The sequence below is a fragment of the Notolepis coatsorum genome (assembly GCF_963971535.1).
Source record: "Notolepis coatsorum genome assembly, chromosome: 13".
Lineage (NCBI taxonomy): Eukaryota > Metazoa > Chordata > Actinopteri > Aulopiformes > Paralepididae > Notolepis > Notolepis coatsorum.
Window position 1 is genome coordinate 59,480,386 of NC_140177.1, and position 16,704 is coordinate 59,497,089.

Sequence of the window (16,704 nt, forward strand, 5' to 3'; positions counted from 1 at the left end):
GTGGGCCACCATTGATCAACATGCAGCGACGTGTAGCTTGCATGATGCGTGTGCAGTGCTTTGCCACACAGGTCTGAGAAGAGGACCTGCACATGATTTTACTCGTTCCCCAAACTCCTCTACATGCCCCGATCTCAAATGGTTCATGACAGTAGACATAATGCTAACGTTAGCCAGCGCCATATATCGAGTAGTACTATGACCTGGACGGGCATAAGGCATACGTTTCCTGAAGTGACGTCACGGCCGTGCTAGTGTCTGATAAGCTTTTAGATTTGCTTGTGCATGTTATTCGTGCGTGGACCTTTTTAACCATTTCTGAGTGAAATTTCCGGCGTCAAATGAAAAAAAAAAATTAAATTAGATACCAATGATGTAAACTACCCATAATTGCAGAGTAGGGTTTAACCTGCAAGTTGGGCTTTAAATTAAACTTGAATCCCTGTGGGGAAATGAGGAGTTATGGGCTACCCCATGGCTCTGGAGGAGAGGGCTACCCCATGGCTCTGGAGGAGAGGGCTACCCTCATGGGTCTGGAGGAGCGAGCTACCCCATGGCTCTGGAGGAGCGGGCTACCCCATGGGTCTGGCAGACAGCCTTCAGAGGCCAGCAGAATGATGTACGGTGGGGCCACTATGCTTCATATGGCTCCTTACTTATGGTCCAGCATGAAATGAGACTAATTAAAGTTAACTATTTTGACCAGAAACTAACTATTCATATTTTAAAGGCCTACTCTTGACGTTAAACCATTTTTCTTATCTAGTGACATCAAATTCCCACTAGTTTCAAAATACATTAATTATGTTACAAATTAACACACTTTCAGGCAGATTCTAATCAAAGACCTATCCCCTAATGAACAGCCACTAAGACATACAGTGCCTTAATGTTTGGTTAATTAATTGAATTAAATTACATCAAAATGACTAGGAGCTAGTCAATACTGTATCCTGACAAAACTGGCCCCATTCTTTGTCTTGTGAGAAGGGATCCTGCTGTTTGCCTCTGGTGTATTTGGCGTACAGTGCTGCGGTGAGGTTTTGCATAATGTATTTGGTTTGCGGTGGGAGACTACCAGGGGTGGTCTGTGCCTTCTGCCCATTAGAAGGGTGCGATGTTACTCACGGGTTCAGGCATAGTTTAAGACTCTTGTGGCTGGCCTCCCCAAATCTCCCATATGGTCTTTACTTGTGCCAGGTATTCAGAATGCAGGATTGTATTAGCCAGCTTTTCAGCACTGCTTGCCAGAACCTGACCTATAGAGGGATTATGTTAACAGCCTTTGGTGCATCATGGCACTAACACTGCTTAGGTTAGGGGTTTGATTCCCACTAGACGACCTAGTGGGAAAGCTATTTTTGGAGCTGTATGTCCTCCAGGTCCACACTTAGACACACACACACACACACGTCACACACACACACATACAACACACACAAAACCGATACCCCTAGTAGTAAGTGAGCTGCCTGTCTCCGTTTTGCTAAGGGAACGTACCCAGGAGCCCTACTGGCCCTGGAGCTGGCGAAGCATAATAACTGGGCAGAGCACCATACTGGAATGATGGTGTAGCTGGCTGGGCACTGGGCTTTGTGGCTGGAACACTGCCATGCTGGTTGCAGGGGGATTCTGATACCTCATGCATCAGCCTCAGGGGTCTGGGACACAACAGGAACAGATCCACTACTGGAATATATACATCTCTAATGGGAAAAGGTGTGGTCCTACGATAAGAACGCCCATGTCCCCGTGTTGCAACAGTACAGCATGGCAAAGGGTTAAAAGGAGATAAAACATAAAAAGGTAAAAAAAAAAAATGATGATAGGCTATATACAGAAACAGCCTACCCTGTGAGGACATACTGTAGTTACCATCTATTCTACACTATCTTGGTCAGGCCGTGTCTGGAGTATGGCGGTGTCATCCTTGTAGGATGAAGCTCCAGAGGCAGCTCACCCCTCTGCCACATCTCTTCCTTCCGAGAACGTCGTCATATACAGTATATACTCCATATATTCACATGTGATACTGTATACTGCAATACACTTTACTGCTCCATTGCACTCTGGTTAGATGCCAACTGTAATTGTGTAATAATCGAATCTAACAAGCGACTATTCAGCTGATGAGAGAGATGAGAGAGATGACAGACACACAACACAGGAAACTGAGGGAACAAACTGGGTGCTGTGGAACAGCAACACATACACAGACCTCTGGGCTCTAAGAACAAACAGGCAACCGAGCACAACCCTTCCCACTGCAGTTACTCCACAACTCTGCACAATAAGACTGATAGTAAACAAACATACTGATGCTATTTATGTGTAGTAAATTGTATTTCATGTGTCTTTTATTTAGTGTGTGTGTGTTGCGAGCGTGTATGCATGTGTTTATACGTATATGTGTGTATATGTATGTATTGTATACATATAATTTTACTTAATCCATACACCATTACAGGAGTTCAAAGGGTAACCAATCATCAGGTCTCAGAGGGCCTCAAATGACCTAAGGCTTAGACACAAACTCTTTTTGTGGAAGAAAAGCCAGATGTGGTGATTTTTTCTTTTGATACCTCCAGTGGTGCGTTATTAAGTTGTTGCTTGGCAACATGAATCTCATTCTATGATAGATGGAGCATGTTCTGCTTGAGTCAACAATATTCAAAGACTACTTTCCTTTCTTCCTATACCGCATTACTTCTGGCATAAGATTAACATAAAATAAGATAATTTTGATCAACATAGGAATATAGAGATGTGAGACATTTGTTTATTGTCAGTGAAATGATGGCGTGAGTGCACTGACAAAAAGGCAGGTCCTCTTGTTCTCTGATTGAAACAGCACCCATCCCTGTGACAAAGAAATACTGAGAAATCACACAAACAGTACAGAGTACCGTAACAGGACAAGCTGACACTGAGTTTTTAGTATTAGAAAATAACAAGAACTAGACATACATTGATACTATGATAACACACAAAAAAGGTATGACAACTTACGTTAGATTTGAGGAGTATTAGTAGTGGAGGTGTGCAGGTTGTCATGGTGGGAGGGTCCAGGGTTGTAGTGGAGGTGTGCAGGTTGTCATGGTGGGAGGGTCCAGGGTTGTAGTGGAGGTGTGCAGGTTGTCATGGTGGGAGGGTCCAGGGTTGTAGTGGAGGTGTGCAGGTTGTCATGGTGGGAGGGTCCAGGGTTGTAGTGGAGGTGTGCAGGTTGTCATGGTGGGAGGGTCCAGGGTTGTAGTGGAGGTGTGCAGGTTGTCATGGTGGGAGGGTCCAGGGTTGTAGTGGAGGTGTGCAGGTTGTCATGGTGGGAGGGTCCAGGGTTGTAGTGGAGGTGTGCAGGTTGTCATGGTGGGAGTGTCCAGGGCCGTCACGGTGGGGGTGTTCAGGGCCATCATGGTGGGAGTGTCCAGGGCCGTCATGGTGGGAGTGTCCAGGGCCGTCATGGTGGGAGTGTCCAGGGTTGTAGTGGAGGTGTGCAGGTTGTCACGGTGGGAGTGTCCAGGGCCGTCATGGTGGGAGGGTCCAGGGTTGTAGTGGAGGTGTGCAGGTTGTCACGGTGGGAGTGTCCAGGGCCGTCATGGTGGGAGTGTCCAGGGCCGTCATGGTGGGAGTGTCCAGGGCCGTCATGGTGGGAGGGTCCAGGGTTGTAGTGGAGGTGTGCAGGTTGTCACGGTGGGAGTGTCCAGGGCCGTCATGGTGGGAGTGTCCAGGGTTGTAGTGGAGGTGTGCAGGGTCGTCATGGTGGGGGTGTCCAGGGTTGCAGTGGAGGTGTGCAGGGTCGTCATGGTGGGGGTGTCCAGGGTTGCAGTGGAGGTGTGCGGACACAGCAGGCTGTCGTGTCATGATGTCACAGCTGCAGCAGAAGTCCTGGTATGGGACATTAGCCATGTGTTCCAGAATCACAGTGATCCGGGCCTTCATGTTTGGAGACTCTTGGCATGACAGGCAACACCGAAGCCAATGGCTCCCTCTCCTGGAGCAGTTGCACTGGCAGCTTTGAGCGGCCTGGGCTGTATCAGACTACTTTGGTTGACCTAAAAAATAAAGACATGAGAATTTCACAGAGTGATCTTTATTATAATATCTAACATTGATTTGAAGTGCTGTTTCACTGTGATGCCTTCGTTTTATCATTTTCTGAAAGAAGCTGCAGTGCCTCATTTGCACAGAATGATGTTTTGTGTCAAAATATCGTTTGGCTGTTTTGGTTTTCGTCCTATTCTTATATAATGTTGGGATATCATTTTCATACAATCTCTTTCTTACTGTCTTACTGATACATTCTATATACAGTGGCCTTATTACAGTACAATAATGTCAATGGCAATTTTATCAAAAACAGAGGTTGACAAAACTATTTTCTATTATTCAATCAATAAATAAATAAATCAGCTTGCTTGAACTTCACAAGTATTCTGTGCAAAGCCTCTATTGGAAGATTAGAATAATAAGAAGAGGATGGGTCATTACCACTACCACTAGGACTCTGGGAGACAAAACACACTAAAAGAATTAGCATGGTCTCCCAGTGCTGATTAACCTGTGTGAGCATGCTGGGGCTGTGGCCCATCCTCTTCTTATGATTCCAGTTGGAAGGAGATGACAGTAGTTGCTATCCACAGTTCTTTGCATTTATCTAGTGTCATCATCGAAATATAAAAAAAGATTTCTTCCCTCATCACCACTGAGACACAAATCGTGTTCTAAGAAGTAGCCTAGTGTTGTCTCCCAGTGCGGAATAACTCCTGTGAGAGCCCATAATGTCTTAAGGCATTTATGAGGAATCGCTCCTCCTCATGGGACCAGAATTGCAGCTGGAATGAATGGGAGCCAATTAGCCTGACACATCAAATATAACGTTGAAAATGTCAAATATAACATCCGCAATGGATATCAACTAGCTACTGCATGTAGTAGACATGCAAGTAATGAAATTTGTTTGCTACAATTCAGTTAATTGTAGTAGTAGGTCAAAAACATCCACAGCAACAACCTTGACTTGATTTACCGCCTGCTAGCACAGGTTACGCCAATGTTCGCAATTCGCAGTTTTTATTGAATGATTCGTTTTTACTGGATTTTTATTGAATCAGTTTGTATGTCTGTCATGAGGATCAGTATTTATTTATTTGAGCATTTATTCCAGTTTATCTATCAAATGGCAGAGACCTGAGTGCTGTATCTTGTGCTTCCATGTAAATGGAAAAATTACAATAAACATAACTTTGACTTTTGACTTAATCTCCCAGCAACACTGGTCCCATGCATTTGTTTTCCTCTACTTTCAACAGTGCTTCCAGTAGTAACTGATTGATTGATTGATTGATTTATTGATTGATTTATTGATTGATTGATTGATTGATTGATTGATTGATTGAAAACTTTATTAACAGATTGCAGAATGGGTACAATACAGTAGGCTACAGCTCAATACAAACAACTGCTAAGAGGATGAAGACCAGAAAAATACTTTTGTCTTGTTTACATACAGGTCCTCCATTTTCAATTCATTAAGAACTATCGGTAGGAGTAGGGATATGGTATGATAAAAGGTATTGATAAAAACCTGTTATCCTCCTCTTTCCAAAAGTGCATAAAACAGCATTTCTCTTGGGGGCCAGTGTGACTGAAAATGACAAAAGAAGGTACTGTATCTTTTACTGGGCCTGTGAGAGCACTGGTGGATCAGCTCAGGCTGCATTCTGTTGTGGCACCATGTCACACCAGTCTGTTCCATCTGTGATGGAGAGTGCTGTTGGGGGGTCTTTGCAGCAGCCTGGGAACCCTCGGCCAGCCCTGGCACCCCCTGGGGGTAATTAGAAGATGGAGAGCACTTCAGGAAGGGCCCTTTCATCTCCTGCTGCTGAGTAGGAGTCGCAGGGGGTTGAGGTATGCTTTTGCTCCTGAATACATCTAAGCCAGTGGAAGGGAGCAAATTACAGCTGTGAGTCTGGGGCATCTTGGTTGCGTTAGTTTCCTGTGGTGTAACTGGGAGAAGTGGTGTCGCCTCCAGATCTTCTGTCAAAGTGAGGGTGGAGTCCAGGCTTTCCTGTGGTGTAATTGGGAGAAGTGGTGTTACCTCCAGATCTTCAGTCCCAGTGAATATGGAAGAAGGACCTTCGCAATTATGCCACATCAATGTGGAACGCCCTACCCAAAGCAGTAAAGGAATGTGAATCACTACCCACTTTCAAAACCACTCTCAAAGAGCACCTACGGGAGACTGCAACTCAAAACTGGCCCCTGTAAATGTACAGTAAATGTCCTAACCCAATAATACACAAGACCCTCTTCTTGGGACCAAGTAAGGTTTTGTCGATATTCCAATGTAGTTTTGCTTGTACAGTTGTACAGTTTCCCCCACCCCACCTACCCAACCCCTTTGATTTCTCTTCCAGATATTCAGTAAAAGTGAGGGTGGAGGCCAGGCTTTCCTGTGGTGTAATTGGGAGAAGTGGTGTTGCCTCCAGATCTTCAGTCAAAGTGAGGGTGGAGGCCAAAGGTTCAGTCATGGTAGGTGTGAATGAAAGGCTTTCCTGTGGTATAACTGGGAGTACTGGTGTCGCCTCCAGAGGCTCTCCTGCTGCAGCAGGTACTGGGAGTACAGACTCAGGCATAGTGGTATTCGCAATGGTATTCATTGAATCAGAGCAGTCATTAATTGTAATGATTGGAAGGGTATGCAGAGATGTTCCAAGGAAAGCGTCCATGGCACAGCAGCACTCACGCAGTCACGGTATGGTTATGGTCAGCCTGGAGGCCCAGGTTTTCAGGACCAATGTCTGGGGTATCAGGCTGTACATAGATATAGACTGAGGGATAGAAAAAGAGAAGTGATTAGGAGTCTGCCAGCTTGGTTAGAGTGACTCAGGGTAGTGCTGTCATAATCACAGCACGGGCCTACTTCACTCCCCCTCCTTTTCCCCTTACGTCCTCCACACGCTCCTCTTCATCCCCCTCTCCATCCACTGCACACTCCTCCTCATCCTCTCCTTCTCCAGTCACCCCTTCCTTTACCCTCATACGCCCAGCTGTATTTCATCCCCCTAATTCGCACGCGGTCAGGCACCCCACTCTCCACAGCTGCACTCAATCCTTCCCTGATGGGGGGACTACTTCTACACCTCGACGCTGACCAGAAGCTGTCGTGGTATTAATTACCACTGCCCAGGTACGACGTCTCTGCCGAAAGCTCTGCTAGATACCAACCGTGTATTTGCCTACTCTAACCTGTTTCTCTCCTGTGCCCCAAAGGACCGCCGTCCCTGCCTGGACGTCACCTGTCCCCGAAGAGGAACACTTGTTCTCCCGCTGCAACCCAGCAGCTTCCAAGACAAGCACCAGGACCGCTTGCTCGCTCACTGCCGCCGCGGCAGCCACAAGACAGAACATAACCCCGTTCTATTCCCCCCAATTCCTGTGTTGCTCATTTGACATTAAACACCCTTGAAACCGCTCCTCTCTTCTCGTGTATTCAGCAATTGGGCTGTGCTCCAGACCCCAGTTCTCACAAGTGCTGGTAATCAATGGGGAATTTAAATGGACAAATAGGCCAAAATAAGTTACTTACAATGAGAGCATCTGGTTTCTTTGAATATGTCCATAAGATCTTTTAAATTCACGCTTGGATTGTCTGTAATAAACACAATGAAAATTTTAAGTTAATGTTTCATTGCAGCCTGTATACTACTGTAATGCTTTAGGCGGCACACACCTGTCCTGAGCTGGATAAGGGCGTTGAAGTAGTCGGCCCCAAACTGTGTTATACTCTTTACCTAGGTTGAGATCTTAGCACAGCCATGCAAAATTCCTCAAGCAAATGGCCAAACTCCTCAGGGACCACAGGGTGGTGGGTGGTATGGATGGTGGCACTGTGGAAGTACATCCCACTAAATAAATAAATAAACGAGTAATATTAACGCTAGCTATTTCATCCGACAACTGTCAAGTCAAGTCAAGAGTTTTATTTGTCACGGCATACAAGCATACAGTGAAATGCGGGGGGTCATGCCTGCAGCGATTGTGCAATAATACAAGTAATAAGAATAGGAATGAGAATAAGACATTTGTACAATAATACAAGTAATAAGAATAAGACATAACAGGTATAATGTACATAAAGTTTACAAAAAGCATGGTAAGACATGCTGAGGTCCTGCGATAGTGCAATACAATGTTAGCTACAGATGAGGCACTGGGTCTTATGTACACTACTATACAATGCTATACTATACAATCTACAGTTATACTATGTGTCCATATGCTAACTTGCTATATCCATCTGTTTACTATACAAGAACCACTCGCGTTATTTTTTTATTTTATTTTTTAAGTGACCTTTTCATTGTGTAAAGTGACCGTTGAGTGTGAGTGTGTGCAGCATGTGTGTGTGTGTTCCTGCTAAAGTGACTGTTAGTGTGTGAGCGTATACAGTGTGTGTTGTGTGTGTGCTCATGTGTGCTTGTGTGTGGAGAGTTCAGTGTTCAAGACTCTGATGGCTTGGGGGAAGAAGCTGAGCCGAAGTCTCTCTGTCCTAGTTGCTGGTGTTTGCAGGCATTTGCCTGACCGCAGCAGCTTGAACAGGCTGTTGTTGGGGTGGTGAGGGTCTTTCATTATTCTGCAGGCTCTGGATTTGCACCTCTTGTTATATAAGACCTGCAGGGGTGGTAGTGCAATACCCGTAGTACGCTCAGCTGAGCGCACCATTCTCTGTAGGGCCTTCTTGTCCTGTGCCTTGCTGTTTCCATAGCAGGCAGTGATGTTTCCAGTCAAGATGCTCTCTACAGCTCCGGAGTAGAAGGACTGTATCTTCCGCGATACTCTGAACTTCCTTAAAATAGTTTCGAGACTCCTACGACCTTAGATTTGTTGTCTAATCACGATCATGACACATAAACTCACATGTCTTAATAATACAAAATATTTATAAAAAAATATATATACAGGTATATAAAAAATATATAATAATAATAATAAATAAATATATTATATTTAGCTCCCATTTGAATAATGGGAATAATATATGAATAATATAGACATATGTCTAAAACCATGACATTCTTTAGAAGTCTTAAAATCAAATACATTTAAGTTAACTTAAATTAAAATAAATGTAAAATAATAATAACTTAGCTCACCTTTCCACAGTTAAACGGCATCTTGTTTGAGAAATGTTTCAATCTGTTGTCACTCAGTTGTATTCAGTTCTGTTGCAAAATGTGCAATGAGATAACCTCGTTCCCAGTTTTATCTATTCTGAGAGAATTGACCTTTCGCAAAGCCACGCCCCTAAATGCCCATTGTCCAATCATATTCGATCACGTGAGGATGGCTGCGTACCGTACTGTGAGTGGACGTGAGATGACAGAACAAACCAGGAAGTGAGGATGAGGCAGGAATGGAATGGGGATTTAAAAATTTTGAAGACAGATGTTGATGATAAGGTGCAAATAGGTATGAATGTAGTGCAAATCTCTTTAATAATAGATACATATAAAGTGTCTAAAGTGAGTGCATGATAAGGTGAGTGTTTGTTTAAAGTGAGTGTAGATGTGTGTGCAGTGAGTGTAGATGATGGGTTATTACATATTGTCATTTACATTTTACGCTGGATTGTAAAAATCTAAGTAAAAAGCATCAAGCTTGCTCTTCATCTGCTCCCATTTTGCTACATTAAAGTATATTCTTTGTAGGTGGTAGTCTTCTGCACAGTGAACATAGAAATCACACCATGACATACCAGTGAGCCCGAGCTGCCCTGTTTTCTGGTAGTGATAATCGTGACACTCTTTTAGCTTGTAGCTGCCATCTGCCTGCTTTAAGAAGTAAGCACACTCAGTGACTGGCAACATCACCTCCTGGTTTGGTAATAGCACTGCACAAGACCGTAGCAGACTACAAAGAGTGACACGTTCAGCCGAACGCACAATTGGAGGGGGGCTTCCCACCCTCCAGAACATTTACAACAAGCGGTGCAGGGGTAAGGCTAAGAGAATCATCAAGGACTCCAGCCACCCGAACAACTGCCTCTTTGAACTGCTGCGGTCAGGCAAGCGATACCGGAGTCTTAAGGCGAGCACAGAAAGACTCAGAAGAAGCTTCTATCCCCAGGCCATCAGGCTGCTCAACGAACAATAAACACTATGCAACAACCATCAAATGCACACAGCACGCACACCCACACACTCACTTTAAACAAACAACACACTGCAGCACCCACTCTCCACACTTTAGATCACCTAAACACACTTTATATTTATTGGTAAAGGATTTGCACTACAACTCGTACACCTTACTGTAAATTGTACCTAAATTGTACCTCATCCCATTTCTGCTTTGCACTATATAGTATTGTATATTAGTACATTGCATAGTATATTGTATAGTAACTCAGTTACTTCTATTCTGCATCGAACATTGTACATATGTCTATACTGAACACTGTGACCTCTATTTTTACTTCTATTTTACATGCTATACTATTTTATTTCATACTTATCTTGTCTAGCACAGTCTCTGGAGCGTAACAGTAAGAAGCATTTTGTATAAAAGTATTCTGTACTTCTGTATGACAACTATTAAAGAAACTTGAAACTTGAAGCTTTCCTTGGATGGACACTTAATTTCTAAAAGCCCATAGCTTGGACTTTCACTCTCTCCTATTTCTAAGACCTTACGGTCAGGTGATGTACCGAGGTGTGGTGCCTGCGGATTCACAACAAAACCACATGGATACACTTGGTTTCCTGTTAGCTTTGTGTATTGTGTTGCTGCTATGGGCTCTAGTTCTGTACCCCTTTTCATGGCCTTGGTTTGTACTGATCCTTTATACTTGAGGCTTACAGCAAGTGTTTCATGGTCTGCTCTCCTGGAGCAGATTATTTTAAAGGTGCTTGATGTTAAGCAATCAGATCATACATTAAACCACAGGTTGTTTGTGTTTTGTTGTCTGGTGTCACATTCTAGGGCTATAGATTCGGGTAGGGAAATGGTCACTCTGTTGTAACTACGCGTGCCATTTTCATCCAGGACTGTGCATAAACTTGTCGGTTGGGATGGTAGAGGAAAGCTGGGGAAGTCATCTGGTTGACTGACAGGCGGCGCTTCAGCATCAGCAGAAGGGGCTCCCTTGTTTAATAGGGGAAGCTGTAAAAAAGAAAAGATGGGATCAAAATGTAAATATGTGTCTTTCCAGAGACTATGGAGCCACCCCTCCTTTCTGAACAAGGTCAACTGGAAGGGGGACCAGAAGAGAAGCAGTCCACAGAAAAAAGAGAAGAAATTAGAATTAGAAAATGGTAACCTGAAAGAGATGCTGGCTTTAAAGGAAACAGAGGTAGAAAGGCTGAAAGCAGACATTGGCACACTTAGAAAAGGAACTATCACACCCGAACTCCTCCAAAACAGTGACATCCCCCAAATGTTTGCATATAGTACTGGGTTCACATATGAACGATTCAACCACCTGTGCACAATATTTGGCATTCCAAATGATCCATGTGCCACTCAAATAAATGTCCCCTTAAAATACCAGCGGAATGATTGGCAAGTTGTTGAGATGCCCCTGCGTAGCCAGCTGTTATTTGTTTTAATGAAACTATGCAACAATGAAGACTTGAAAAACCTTGCCTTTAGATTCAGCATAACCGTGCAAAGTGCAAGTAATCTTTTCAACTCCTGGATTCATTATATGTTCGACGTATTGGGTGCAATACCAATTTGGCCTCACAGAGATGTCATTATGGCAAATATGCCAGACACCTACAAAACGGATTATCCATCAACATTTGCAATATTGGATTGCACTGAACAAAAAATGGAACGGCCTACCTCACTGGTGTTGCAAAGTCAGAGCTATTCGAGTTACAAAAGCACAAACACTCTGAAATCGTTAGTTGCCTGTGACCCCTGTGGTGCTGTGATCTTCTCTTCTGCACTTTTCACAGGCTCTATGTCTGACAAGGAGATAGTCAGAGAGTGGTCTCATCCCACTACTGGAGAAACAGATAGAAATTGGCTATCTGCAAAGAGGCGATGGCCTAATGGCTGATAAGGGCTTTTTGATAGAGGACCATATCAAGTCTGTCGGACTGCAGTTAAACCTGCCACCCTTTGCGAGGTCTAAGAGGCAAATGCCATCTGGAGATGTGCTCACAACTAAGCGCATCGCAAAGCACTGTGTTCATGTTGAAAGGGCCATCGTTAAGATAAAGAAATTCAAAATGGTGTCAGACCGAATTCCCAATACTAGGTTGGGGAATATAAGTCAGATCTGGTATGTGGTGAGCGTGCTCTCAAACTTCCAGCCACACATTCTCAAACAGTGAGGGCACCGGACTGTATACATCCGTGTATATCTTCCTGTACATTTTACTGTATATTTTAGAATGTATCAAAGTGACTAGTAACTGCAGGGTTCAGATAAATGTAATGGGTTTGAAATGTAGTGCAAGTAAGTTCTCTAAAAATGGAAATACTCAAGTAAAGTACAACATTGCATCTATTGAACAAAGCTACAGATAGATGTTATCAAATGTTTGGCTTGGTGACATTTGTGTTTAGTGGGACATGTTAATATGACAGTCATTAATATGCTGTAAATGTAATCCAGTTTTTTTTTATAGTACTTATATTCTGTATTTAATTTTACTACCAAAATGTAATAAAGTACTTCTATTCTGTATTCAACTAATGTCAAACTGTCTAATTTGCATCATCAATATAACCAATAGGGCATACAGACCCTCACACTTGTTTACACTGTTGATTTATCTCATACCGTTAGATTCAATTGCCTATATTTCTACATTTCTACTATTACCCTCTTACTAGTTATGCTGTAGTTGTCATACCGTCTCTATTTATATAATACAACTCTGTACACATACATCTGATTTGTACCCAGTTTAACCACCTGTACATTATATTTATATATGCTAGGTCATTGAACTTAGCCCGATTGGGGGTGAGTTACTTACATAACAGAAGCCCTTTACGGTACCCGATTATTCCCCCTGATTATTAACCCTGTGTCCCCTGTATGAATTGATTATCATTGGTACTTTTATCTAATAAAGTTGTTACTCTTTTGAGTCTTTTGTACCCCGGTTGTGCAGTTGGTTATTGAAGGGCATTTTGACAAACAGCAGTTTCCTTATACTAGCAGTTTCTCCTGCTAATGGTATATGTTTTTATTACAGTATCCATCTAAACTATAGAATACTGATAGGAAGGGATGTATTTGATTGAAATACATATATTTTATAAATACTGAAAATAGTTTTGCTCATGTGGTTGGAGTGGGACAGGCCAGCATTGAGCTGTGGGCCGCGGCGGCCGAGAAGGTTCAAGGTGAGCGGGATCGGGGTGGGGGGCGGTAGTGGGGGAGGAAATGTCTTTTGTGGTGTCATGGTAATATAATTCGTTTTTATTTTTAGTTATCTTTGTGATTCTACTGTCCTTATTGTTATTGGCCTGTGAAGTCATGTCTATTATTATTATTGTATTGTGTGGTGTCTTGTGTTGTTTTATATTTCATGTAAAAGAAAAAGGAAAAATAAAGATACTGAAAATAGTCTACATCTTTGAAATGGGGATTTCTGAACATCCATGATTACACCATGTTATAAAAAAAAATCAATTTGAAGAGTGAAGGTCTTTGTGAGACCATAAAGTTGTGTAAACTGTTGAATGTCTTATTGTCCAGTAAATGAACGTCTCTATCCATATGGGATATGCTGTTTCACTTCATTCTTTGATTCCAGATTTTGAATGGTAGCATAATTGGGCAGTACTGTATATAACAGTATGAGGATATGTGACATTAGGATTGGATGTGCAGGGAGTAGATGATACCTTCAATAGGACTTCCTGCACCATCTGACTGGTGAATGACTGCAGCAGGTTAGCTAGCCCTTAAAGTCAGTGGTTCTTGTTATGAGGCTGTGGTGAACCCCCCAGTGGGGATATAGAAGCCTGGAGTGAGAGTGAAACCTGTGATCAGAATAGATGTACAGTATTAGAATCAGAACGGCCTTATTCGCCAATGTTGATATAGGCTACATCAGAATTTGACTTGGTTATCTACACTATCATAATACAACAATCTAACAGGACAACACACACCATGTGACATAATGCAATGACATTAGACTACAACAAACGTGACATACCACCACATGTGTAAGCCATGTATAACAAAAACAAGTATACAAATATATATGTTATCTTATTATCCTAAATTGTGTTGAATTAAATAAACTATTCATTTTGCTAGAGGCCCCCCTCAAGGAGCCCTGGGGATCCATATACCCCACTGTGAGAACCACGGTAGCTAGAGGGCATCCTTTCATCACTGGTGTTAAGGATCAGAGCCAGGGCCCATAATGGCTCAAATAAAAATGTCTTCAAATGTAATAAAAGTATTCCACCTTGTATCGTAGATCTTGTTTAATTGGCTATATGCTGGTGTAATAGGCCCGTTTTATTTATTTAATGCATGCTGGCATAACAGGCTTGTTTTATACATTTAATGGTCTACATGTATCTACAATATGCTATCGATGCATGCTGGTGTAATAGGCCTATTTATATGCGCTCTACCTATATTGACAAGGAAATATAATGATATGCACTATTGATATAAAGGTCAGACAGCCAGGGGTGGTCTATGGGAGACCGGGTCGGACCTGGTCTTCGCTCTGGGCATCAGTCTTTGCTCCGGGAATCAAGGTCTTCGCTCTGGGCATCAAGGTCTTCATTCTGGGCATCAAGGCCCCTGTGACATGATGACTTAGTCAAATTACACTGTGAAAGTGCCATATTTGTGCACCCCTTCATTCAGGAAACACTGTAGATGCCAATTCATATCTTAGTGCATTTATTAGAGCTGAGAAGGGGCACTCTGGTAGCAGACCAAAAGGATAGTTACCCAACCCTGTACACACCACTGTTCAAAGTGATGCCTCAGTCTACTACAATACGCTCGCTGTACATTAAAATACATCCAAAACATGTTCCATGGGTGTGTGATATTTATTTACTTAAAACAGAAACAATAAAAACCAAACTCAACAAAGGAAAACCAGTTTCCAGCTAACAAAATACAAGTAGCACAGTGTATATGTTGGCTATTCGAAAGTGCAGGGACAAAATGTTGGCACAAATCCATAAAGTCCCCTGTGCTTATTTATGTTGATATAAATATAGTCTCTGCTCTAAAAACCAACAGGGAAAAAACAGTTTCAGTGGTGGATAGTATTGTGGTTTGTAGGTGAAATGCGCCAGCACAGATCTGCAAAGTTAACGCCTTTACAGTAACACGTTTAGTCACAGGTTGCCACAAGCTCCAAGTTATTAACAATGGGATTCATAAAATTGTAACCATAGGTTGAGTGAGTCATTGATAATACATTGAGGCCCTCCTTTCACATTAGTGGGCTTGAATTGCTTGTTAAAGGCTTGATCTTGCCATCAATGTATAGAGCAAAAAACTGGATCCTTCTTACTGACCAGAACTGTAACTATCCCTCCAGGTAACACTTAATGTAAACTATGCACTGTTTTAAAATGACTTGTGGGCTCATTATTTAAAACCAGAAACAAATACATTCATTTAACCAGGGGCAAAACATCAGAGTGCCAAGATGCTCTTGTGGTGGCTTTTCCGAAAAGATCAGTTTCCCGTTTCTTCAGCATTTCTCTGTAAATCTGTTGGCAGGTCAGGTGGAGGAGCGGCCCTCACGGATGCCAGGGCTGAGTGGATCCGCCATTGAAGCCGGTTCTCAAAGTCATAGCCGGCATAGTCCTCCTGCAGGAGCCCAGACACAACACAGACAGCAACAAAAGCCAGTGCCAGTTGATGTTAATGAATGTAGACGTTGGTGTGCAAAAAGAAAAGCATGCGACGAGGCCTACTGTGCCTTACCTTTGCCTGGAGCATCAGCGCTCTGCCCTTCCCCGCAGCCTGGTGGAGAAAGAGCCAATCAAATATAAAATTAAATCATATTACTGACCTACATTCTCAGATATAATCTCTTACACACACACCCCTTACCTCCGGGCTGTCCAGAAACACGCAGGCCAGTTCATAGCAGGAGTAGGGCTGTACATAGGAGTTGCTCAGACAGCCCACCTCATCTCTTGCAGCCATATGGAAACACTGCAAGATTCAATCAATCACAATGCAGCCACTAGGTATTTATGTTGACAAAGAAACACTGCACTGCTTCACTACAGTCGCTTGACTATTGCACACGCAATATTGGTATACATAATATTGTTCAGAGACAATACAGTACCTGAATGGCATCTTTGTTGTTGTGGAGGCATTTGTGTATCGCACCAAGAAGCAGGTTTTTCAAGCCAGCAAATGAGGCATCGTCAATTCCCTGCAGAACTGAAACAAGGCGAAAACAGTAGCTAAATCCAGCAGCATGAGACCAAACAAAATGGTAGAAATTCTGAATGAAGTAATAAACTGCTGGTTTAAATAAGTGGTTGCAGTGTTGCAGCAGCATCTGTATGGGTGATGGTCACATCCGAGAGGCGTTTACCTTGCGTCATGGTCTGGAGTTTAGAGATGGAGCAGTTGGGCAGAGCTTTCCACAGGTACAGGATTTCAATCACCGCCAGGATACATAGCTCCTTGGATGGACTTGGTTTTCTCAGCTTGTTGGCCTGTCAAAATGT

General features: G+C 42.9%; 1 protein-coding gene across 2 annotated transcripts in view; it reads right to left on the bottom strand.

Annotated features, from left to right (window-relative positions):
• Positions 1-15,035: 15,035 nt before the first annotated feature.
• LOC311239157 (tetratricopeptide repeat protein 39C-like) overlaps positions 15,036-16,704 on the bottom strand; it is a 50,544-nt gene continuing 48,875 nt past the window's right edge. For both annotated transcript variants that reach the window (XM_084327415.1, XM_084327414.1), the window contains exons 10-14: positions 16,569-16,692; positions 16,314-16,411; positions 16,070-16,174; positions 15,941-15,979; positions 15,036-15,823 (exon numbers count right to left, since the gene is read on the bottom strand). In XM_084327415.1, coding sequence (XP_084183541.1) covers positions 15,689-15,823; positions 15,941-15,979; positions 16,070-16,174; positions 16,314-16,411; positions 16,569-16,692 — 501 coding nt within the window. In that variant the 3' untranslated portion in view covers positions 15,036-15,688. The remainder of the gene's footprint in view (positions 15,824-15,940; positions 15,980-16,069; positions 16,175-16,313; positions 16,412-16,568; positions 16,693-16,704) is intronic.